The sequence below is a fragment of a genome, unplaced genomic scaffold (assembly GCF_019419815.1).
Source record: "Pyrus x bretschneideri cultivar Hongxiangsu unplaced genomic scaffold, Pyrus_bretschneideri_v1 Contig6, whole genome shotgun sequence".
NCBI lineage: Eukaryota > Viridiplantae > Streptophyta > Magnoliopsida > Rosales > Rosaceae > Pyrus > Pyrus x bretschneideri.
The window spans coordinates 4,731,952-4,741,930 of record NW_025999798.1 but is presented as its reverse complement, the minus strand read 5'-3'; the positions used below and the strand labels follow the sequence as shown (position 1 = coordinate 4,741,930).

At 38.1% G+C, this 9,979-nt stretch overlaps 2 protein-coding genes across 2 annotated transcripts; one reads left to right on the top strand and one right to left on the bottom strand.

The window, feature by feature from the left end:
* Positions 1-1,414: 1,414 nt before the first annotated feature.
* LOC103961458 (probable methyltransferase At1g27930) lies at positions 1,415-2,591 on the top strand. The gene has a single exon (XM_009374004.3). It carries the CDS (start codon positions 1,613-1,615, stop codon positions 2,459-2,461), a length of 849 nt encoding a protein of 282 aa, XP_009372279.2. The 5' UTR covers positions 1,415-1,612; the 3' UTR covers positions 2,462-2,591.
* A 4,598-nt stretch (positions 2,592-7,189) lies between these two features.
* LOC125471400 lies at positions 7,190-8,287 on the bottom strand. Its single transcript, XM_048571721.1, has 3 exons — positions 8,270-8,287; positions 7,791-7,883; positions 7,190-7,663 (listed from the first exon to the last, which is right to left on the bottom strand). Exons 1-3 carry the CDS (start codon positions 8,285-8,287, stop codon positions 7,190-7,192), a joined length of 585 nt encoding a protein of 194 aa, XP_048427678.1.
* Positions 8,288-9,979: the final 1,692 nt, after the last annotated feature.

Here is a 9,979-nt window from a genome sequence, read left to right as displayed (position 1 = left end):
TCGCTTCACAGTGTTGTCTATCCAAACTGAAGATGTGTTGGCGAGAATAAAGGTTGTTGAGAAGCTTTGCACAAGGTAATTTGTGTGTTGATTTGAAGAGGCCTTGAATGATGCACTCCCCTCTCTATTTATAGAAGTGAACCCCCTTATGGCCGAACTAGAAACTTACTTATATTACAACTCATCAACCCAATCTGATCAAGTTTCGACCGATCCTAACCCTTATAGGACTTCAAGCAAAGCTTCTTAACGAACAAGATTCATCCCCTAATTCTAAGCATCCTTAGCTTTAAGACTTCTTGTTGCACTAGGCTCGACTATTTTACCCTTATCTAAAACAATCCTCTTTATAATAGAATTCGCCCAACCTTGACTGGACAGCCTATGACAAGATTCTAGATGAATGTTACTGGACCGAGAACGACTCTAAGCTCGGCCCAAAATATTATTATTTTGGGCCCAAACAGTCATTCAACTGTATAAAAATAGATGAACAATTTGCTTTAGTTGATTGACTAAATGATCTTAATTTAAATTGTTTATTTTTCTTCAAAAATAATCTTTATATGATAACATGAACAGTTTTGATCATAATCATTAATTAGAAGTTGTTTGTATTTAAATAGGTTACAAAGTATTTTGAAGACCTCACTCAACCTTAAGAGTAAAACTCTTATCATTAATTTTACCATGTCCAAGTATCCAAAATTAAATTGGTTCTGGTAGTATTTATGGAAAAAAAAAATTCCTCACTCAATTTTAAGGAGCCAAAACTCTTATCATAAAATCTTTACCAAACCTTAATATCTAAAATTAAATTGGCTATATTACCCCCAAAAAAAAAGGGTTTTGGAAATATTTATGGAAAAAAAATGTTCACTCAACTTTAACTAGTCAAACTCTCCTCACAAAATTTTACTAAACCTTAATATTTAAAATTAAATTCGTTCTGGTAGCATTTATGGAGTCAAACATGTAGGACCGTATGATTTTGGCTGATGAGGTAGTGAGAATTTTGAACGAGGATTATCTTTGGGTTCTTTTTGTAAGATTGTAAAATTCTTCTAATTCTATTTTTTATTTTATAATATGTGATTAATTTTTGTTAAATATTATTTATGTTTAATTTTAAATAAAAATTTTAAAATAATTTTTAATCAAACAATATACAATCAGTAGATAAAATATAAAAATTTTTAAAATCGGTTAGAATTCAAATCCGAGAATTTGAGACGGTATCGGGAGAAAACAACAGTATGGGGAAAAAGTAAGTCCACGTGTCGCCAGTCGAGTGAGGGGATGTAAAAAATATCAAGCTTCGTGTCGGACACGCGACGTGATTTGCGCACCCACAAAACCCAGACACGACGGGACAAGTTCTTGCTGCCAAAAACGTGCATAATCGTATTAATGTCCCCCTCGAAACTCCCCCCTCCCCTATCGATCTTTGCTTAAATTACCTTTCCCCCTTCCCCTTCTTCCCATCCCCATTCCCCAGCTTTATATAACCACCGCACGTCGGAACCTAAAGTCTCAATCGACATATATATGCAGATTTACCCTTTTACATTTTCACCTTTTTATTTTTCTTAAATATTATTAAAAAATTAACATGAAGAATCGGAGTCCATTGTCGGAGAGACCCGTGTTTCTCGTCGTCATTCTGGTTCTACTGATCGGCGCGGCGCTGGCGATCTCCAGCTTCTTCCAGGCTGGCACCTCCGTCCTCTACTCCATCGCCGGACCTACATTTCTCCGCGCCGTCGACGATGCCCCGGCGGCCATCCAGCTCCAGGCCATCCTCCACTACGCCACGTCGCACCAGACCCCGCAGCAGTCGCGAGACGAGATCGCTGTGTCCTTCGAGGTCCTCAAGTCCCGCTCCCCCTGCAACTTCCTCGTGTTCGGCCTAGGCTTCGACTCCCTCATGTGGGCCTCCCTGAATCCACGAGGCACGACGCTCTTCCTGGAGGAGGACCCCAAGTGGGTCCAGACCGTCCTCAAGGACGCCCCCCAGCTGCGGGCCGAGACGGTGCGCTACCGCACGCAGCTCAAGGAAGCGGATGAGCTCCTCTCCTCTTACCGCTCCCAACGGTCGTGCTCCCCTTCCGAGGCTGTCCTGCGCGGAAATACCGAGTGCAGGCTGGCGCTGGACAACCTGCCGGACGAGGTGTACGACAAGGAGTGGGACCTGGTCATGGTCGATGCGCCGCGAGGGTATTTTCCGGAGGCGCCGGGGCGGATGGGGGCTATATTCTCTGCTGCTGTCATGGCGAGGAGGAGGCGGGGATCCGGTGTGACGCACGTGTTTCTTCACGATGTGGATCGGAAGGTGGAGAAGGCATTCGCTGAGGAGTTCCTCTGCAGGAAGTTCTTGGTTAAAGCGGTGGGGAGGCTCTGGCACTTTGAGATCCCCTCCGCCGCTAACGTGACGCACGGTGACGGCGAACGTTTTTGCTAAATCCCGCGGCGGTCGAAACGGCGATTGGATAGGTGGAGAAGCGTTACACATTACTACTGGCTGCTCTCTCTTTTCCTTCTAAATAAATAATTTTACCTTTTTTATTAAATTATAAACCGTTTTCACAGTATGATAATGGATAAAGTGTGATAGTTTTCATAACAATTAGGTTTTTTTTTTAATATTAATAAATAGGATGGGTTTTATCACAAATGATAATTGAAATTGACCAACATCATCAAGATGGTCTTTGAAATTTAAAATGTAGTTCCTGAAAATAGGTGGCGCAAATGAATGTGGTTCATCCATCACAGTTCTGTAAAAAAAAAATTTATGTGCTGATATGACATATAAATCGGTCTAGCAGGTCATTTTTTAATCACAAATGGTATTTGAAATTAAAAATTTGGTCCTAAAATAGGTGTTGTAAATCAGTGTAATCATTCCGTCGTAATTGTGTCATGTGTTGATGTGGCACATATATACACCTATGAATCTAACTAAAGCAAAACTAAATTAGAAATAGGTCTAATAATTTGATAATTAATTAAAAAAGTTGTCGAACCAGAAACTCAATCCTGCATTCACCTATGATCCCAACCTATACTCTTCTACCTCCATCTTTGGTAGCCTTCAACGTCTTTTTTTTTAAGGAAAAAAAAAAAAATTTAAGACACCCATCTTTACACTTTTCGACACCCTTCATTGAATTAGATCACGATCAAAACTATATTTGGGGACGACTTGAATTGGTGACGACTTTTGTGACTCCATCGTCAATATTTGGGCGTTTGACAGCCTCACAGCTTTAATCTTGGAGAGCTTGTTTGGAGCTCCACCGATGATCTTGGTCACACGGAGAACGGTGAGCTCTGCCTTGATATAATCTCATTGTGAAACGTGTTTTGACAAGTTTTTTTAATTAGTTATTAAACCTACATCTGCAAATAATTTTTTTTTTCCAGAATTATGACGAATGACCACATTGATTTGCGACACCTATATGTTTTCAGGGACTACGTTGATTGATTTTCAATTTTATGAATCATCTTAATAGTATGAGTCAATTTCAGAGACAATTCATGATAAAAACTCTTACATCTTGTGGACTCCATTTATGTGCCATATCAGCATATAACAATTTTTTTTATTAAATTGTGACAAAATGACCACATTGATTTACGATACCTATTTTCAGATACTACATTGATAAATTTTTAACTTCAAATACCATTTTAATGGTGTGAGTCAATTTTAAAAACCATTTATGATATTGTTTGGGTCGAGCCTGGGATTATTCTCGGCCCAATGGCATTTGTCTAGAATTTTCTTGTGGATTGTCCGGTTAGGGTCGAGCGAATTCTATTGCAAAAGGGGTTAGTTTAGATAAGGGTGAAGTAGTCGATTTCTAGTGGAACAAGGAGTCTTGAAGCTAAAGGTGCTTAGGATCAGGAGATGAATCTGGATTGTTAAAGAGCTTGATTCAAAGTCCTATAGAAATTAGGATTGGCCGAGACCTGATCGAATTGGGGTGAGGAGTTTTATTCCTAGTCCATCTCTAGCTCGGCCATGAGGGGATTCGCTGCTATAAATAAAGAAGGGAGTGCATTATTCAAGGCCCCTCCAATTCAACACACAAATTGCCCTGCACAAAGCTTCTTAACAACCTTGGAGATTTTATCCTCTGTCCCTTTCTTCTCCCCAACACATCTTCAGTTTGGATAAACAACACTGTGAAGACAATTGGTGACATCTTTAGTTTGGATAAACAACATTGGAGCCGTTGAATCAGCCGATCAAGGAGCACCTTCAGTTTGGATAAACAACACTACTTCGAGACTGACTGGTTATTTATCCAAGTCTCGATCCACAAGGATTTTCGAGTCCTTGTTGGTAGAGGTCATCTCATCAACCTTTTCGACGAAGTGAGATGTTACAGGTTACTAAGCTTGGCACGTTGAATGCCGAGTTGTTTTATGATTGGATATTCACAAGTACACTTTAGAGTTCGACATTCTAACGACCGAACCACATTTACCATCAAGACATACATCTTTTTTGAGTATTTGTGTTCATATAGTTTGATGCCAGTTCGACGTGCTTATACTCTCACGAATATAATCACCGTAAACCGAATCCGGTGCCGACGATTTGTGAACTTTACAGAACTAGTAGCCTTGTCTTTAGGCTTTAGAACCTGAATGTCGAGACGTGTTCCTTCATCGACCGCAGTTGCAAGATCAAGAAGTCAGCAGCGCGCTCAATGGGACATCATCATATTTTACTTCCCGGCTGAGCTCAGCCGTCGAGTTGGCACGCCTTGCACATAACTGAATGGCATAGTTAGCTCATTAGTTACTTGGTCTGCGCACCACGTAGGCTTGATAATTTTTAAAGTCAACATATATAAACACCAATAAATTGATGAAATGTTTTACCAAAAAATGAAATGGTTAGTGGCTGTCTCTGAAATATTCGGTGAAAAGAAAGATAATTAATGATAATTCTGGAATGTTATTGACTACTTAATAAAACAATAATGGCGAGTTCGAATTTTGTAAGGTACTTTGCGACTTTTAAAAGTTTTTAAGGTTGTATGGTTCTTGATTCATTGTTACTTGTCTTGTAAACCTCTTCCGTCAACTGGAATGATTGACTAGTCACCCGTAATGTGTGGGTGATACCCTGGAATATGTTTGAGGACTTTAGGGCATGCTTACCATTATACCGTAGATTTTTGTTGAACAATATTCTAATCGATGACGATGTATTGTTTTTTGTATCATTTTTTTAACAGAAAATAACGATGTAATGGTAAGAATATTTCTATGATTTTGCTTGTAATGCATTGCTAATTTTCCTCTAAACTTCTATTTTGATTAATTTACCCTAAATATATAGCAAATAACATCTAATGATTTGCATGTGTACTTTTTACCAGAAAAAATTTGAATAAATTGTGCGTAAACATAACCATTAAGTTGGAAACTAACCGTTTCTAATGATTGTGGAGGAGAAGAATAGGCCCAAAGGAAAGTTCAAGGAGGAAACTAGTAGTTGCTCCAAGTTCGGAGAAAAAATTGGCGAAATAATCCAAAAGGTAAACGCTCTACCCAACAAATTCTTTCCTTCTTAATGAAGAAATTAAAACATGTCAAGACTATTAGGTTTTGAAAAATAGGACTAGGAAAAAGAAAAAGAAAGACTTAATATGTGCTCCATTTATAACAGGAACACGTACAATCAGGTCCATGAAATTAGAGTTCACAGGAATAAGAAAGAAATAAAAATTACACATGTTTATTGTTAATAAAAGCAATACCATGATGAAATCCTAGGCTGGATTAGTCATAGTGTCAAATGTTTTTCTCCTGACTAAGAGGCAAGTGATGCTGGATGGCTAGGTGTGTGTATTATTACGGGTGCACAGCAGAAAATCCGGCCGGTACAGCGCAAGCGCTAACTGGTCCTCCCCCACAACCAAGCCGGTTGCGTCAAACAGGACATGCCATGAGTTCCTATGTGCCTCCGAGATCCAATCCATGGAGTATTTAGTCCCATTGACAGTGGCAGGATAGGAAAACAGTCCTTTGGGACTATACTTGCACTTTCTCCTAAAGTACTGCTAAGTTGTGACCCTTTTATCCTCAAATCCAACCAAGTTTATGGTGCTGAAATAGCCCTAGATTCTTTGGTACTTGCAAAGTCCCTTAGAGCAACTCCAGCGTTGGAGCCCTCCCTCCAGGCTATTCACTATTCAATCTTCCTGGTGAACAGTAACTGCCCTTAATGAACAGTAATCGCCTTTTGCATCTCCACCGTTACACTTCAATAGCCCTGGTAATAGGCAATAAAATATTAGTATTTTTTTTATTTATAAAATAATACAAAATAATTTTATTTGTAATTTCGGATAAGATTTTTAATCGTTCTCATTGCATCACTTGTCATAAAATCCGAAATGAGACGGTATTTATAGAAAAGTAAAAACATTTTTTTTTTTTTTTTAAATTCAAAATTTTTTTTCGAATTTTTTACAATTTTTTTACAATTTTTTACAATTTTTTTAAAATTTTATTCAACTAATTAATCGTTGGATATAAAAAAATTTGAATTCCAACACTCCAAATTGTGCCACGTGTCACAACGGTAACTTTTCTTAATTTTAAAACTATTTTTTCTTTTATTTATTTATTTATTTATAAAGCATATTAATATCGACCGTTGCTCTTAGATCGAACGGTGGATATTAAATAAGACTTTTTTTTATTTTTTTTACCGTTGAGATTGAACGGTCCAAGTTAAAGAGCCGTTGAGATCGAACGGACCGTGGGAAGCCACGTGACTTCCCAATGGTAACTTTTGAATCTGAAAAAGTTACTGATTTTTCTAAAATTGTGTCGGCGACCCGCCCCCACGCGCAAGTGGGGTGCACACACCTGACAGAAAAATAAAATAAAAAAAGACTTGACGCCAAGCTGACGTCAGCCCTGGCGTCACATCGACTCGGGACCTCGGGCTGGCAATTCTTCACGGGCCGAAGCTCGGACCTCTACCTCCACTCGGGCTCCTTCACGCTGGAGCCGGTTCATAGGGCCTCAGGCCCCTTTTCTCTGGCCTGTCCCCCGAGCATCCACCTACGGTGGAGTTACTCTTATGGGATCAGACTGATCAGTCTTCTCTCCCACAATGGTCGTATAGTAATTTCCTCTGAAGAAAGGGTAGATCTCACCAATCATCACCATCGCATCTTTGTAATTTGACATGAAAATGACTAAATAGTCTTCCCCTTGCAACCCACATTGCTTCAATTCCTTGCTTGGACCTCAGGAATGGATGCAAAGTTACCCTGGAACGAGGATGTCGAGAAGTCTTGAGAGGTTCCATTTGTGTCCTGTCCAGGTCTGAGTGAGTGCTGCTGAATGGGGACAACTCTTTTGGTGTCACACTCTTGGGTGACTTGAGCTTATTGTCATGGGGTGGAGTTCCTGAGGATTCTTCGTTGGTCGAAAGATTATCGATGTCTAGTTTTTCGACATCTTCTGCTAATCCATTGCAGTATTCTGGGTACTTTGTGAAGATGTATTGCTGAACATAGAGCATCTCACTTGGTGTGATGGGACCTGACCATCTCAGATCAAGGCCTCTGAGTGAGGATATGGCTTCTGCTATCAAGTGAGCAGGAAACATGGTGTTTGCTTTCTGTGATTCAAACAAGTATGGCGGAACTCAGTTAACACGTAAATTAGTAGTAATACCAGATGATGACATGACCACCACGCTCAAAAAAAAGGAAAAAGGAAAAAAGTATGGGACAGAATTCACCGACCTTAACTATCATGCTACTTGGTCTTCCATCTTCAGTTGGTGAGTTTGGTGAAGAACCTGAAGCCAGTCCTTGGAGTTCAACTTTTACTATATCCTAAAGAGCAGAGAATTGGAAATTTACAGCTCACATTTAGCAACAATAATTTTTCTTTTTCTAATTATCTCAACTACGGGGAGAACAATTTGAACTTGAGTGAAGAGAGAGAGCATAATGCTCTAGCCAACTTCACTATGACAAGATATGTCAACGGAAAGTGATTTCCAAACACTCATTTTCTCTTCATGCACACCCCTATTTATCTCTGGCCTTTGGATTGAATAACCAAGGAGAACCAAACGACTGAAATTAACGGGCTGTGCAGACGGAGAGAATGAATGAACGTAAATCACTTCCTTATGCCAATTTGGAGCAGCTTTGAAGTAATAATACAGTTACAGAGAAAAGTTTACGGAAATACACGCACACACGTATATATGTACCTTGAGTTTGCCATTCATGGTATCTTTTTCTTGTTAGTTTCTTCCCATGTTGCTTCTCACTCCTTCAGAAGCAGGAGAATATAGAAAATTGGGAGAGGAAACAGAAATGTCGAACCAGAATGGTGGTCGTGAAGACTTGAGACTAGTCTTTTGTTATATGAAGATTATATGGTGCAGGGTGGGGGATCAAATTGAAAGATTAAAATAAAACCATATATCTTCAAGACAAAGAGAGCAATGCCAGCAAGTGATGAAAGCAATACCCACACACAGCATTTAGGAAGGATATCAATCATAGTTTATTCAATTATATATTCACCTTGATTAGCTCAGCTAACAATAATTATTAAGGTTAATTAACCCTTAAGTACAATCTTGATTTCTTTGATAGGTTTACATGGAATATGTATTTAAATTATTCAGATTCCTAACTTTCTCAATTTTTACTGACACACACATGATCACATTACAATTTGTAGTTTAATATTTGAAAAATCATAAATTACATTGACTACGTGAATTAAGTGATCTTGTTCCATTTTCTTCTCTCTTATTCTTAACTTCCCGAATTCATTACTTTTTTCGTTTACTGCCACATGCAAAATAAAAAAGTATACGAGTTTCACATTACATTAATCTATAATCTAATACTTGAAAAACCAAAAATTACATTGATGAAATAGGTGACCATGTACCATTTCATTATTATTCCTAACTTTTCAGATTTATTACTTCTCCGTTTCAAGTAAGCAATGATTATCAAATTTACTTGTAAATGGGTAACATAATGCTTGGTTGAGTCAAACCAAAAAATTAACAAAGTAGGTATGGTTCAAGTTTTTAATTTTAAACATGTGTCACCCTTGAGTTTGTATATTTTTTTTCCACCGAAATGCCTGCGTGACTGCATGCATCGATCTAAGTTCCAAAAAATAAAGGATATAAAAAAGTTGGAGACGACGAAATGGCAACAAGTAGCAGTAAATTAACAAAGGTACCAACTATTAGGTCATCAAAGATTAATTAAATTATTGGGAGAGATGGCGAGTCGTTGAGGAGGGCGTGGATCTTTCTAAAATTGATAGGGGCTCGTAAAATCATGCGTTAATTTATTTTGGAATGGTTATCCACACATCTTATTTTACTTCTTACATATTTTTTGATAATTTTTATTCGTTAATCTTTTTCAATTCATTCTATCCGACGTTCAAAAATTTAAAAAGTGTGTGAGAAGTAAAATGGAATGTGTGGATATCACATCCCTTTATTTTAAAAAGCATTGTGTTATTTTCTCTGCACTCGAGTTTGAATGTCACTTTTTGTAGTTTAGATATATTTAAAGAAAAATATTGTTTCCCCAAAGTATGGATTAATTTACATGCCTAATGATGTGGGCTTAAGTATGATTATCAATATAATGCTTTAAATTAATCCCAACCACAATTCAAAAGTAGATGTGGTCGTAAACGTTCAAACCCATGAACTATTACACGCATGCTGCTTGGAATCCAATCACTAGCTAACTTGTCTAACTTGTCTATAACTGTCAAGATTTGAAATCGAAATCTCGTTAAACAAAGTGAAACCAAATAACGTTAGACCAAATTAACATTAGTTGTGTTACCGTTCTTTAAGAATGATACTTAGCGTTGGATTTGTTCGATCACTTTAGCGTTAGCCCCTTCCAACATTGGTTGATTGCAAAAGGTC

Excerpts from the sequence above, each read along its gene's own strand:
- LOC103961458 (XM_009374004.3), top strand. The coding sequence starts at position 1,613 with ATGAAGAATCGGAGTCCATTGTCGGAGAGACCCGTGTTTCTCGTCGTC.
- LOC125471400 (XM_048571721.1), bottom strand. Across the intron at positions 7,664-7,790 it reads CAAGTAGCATGATAGTTAAG|AAAGCAAACACCATGTTTCC; the intron begins GTCGGTGAATTC and ends TTTGAATCACAG.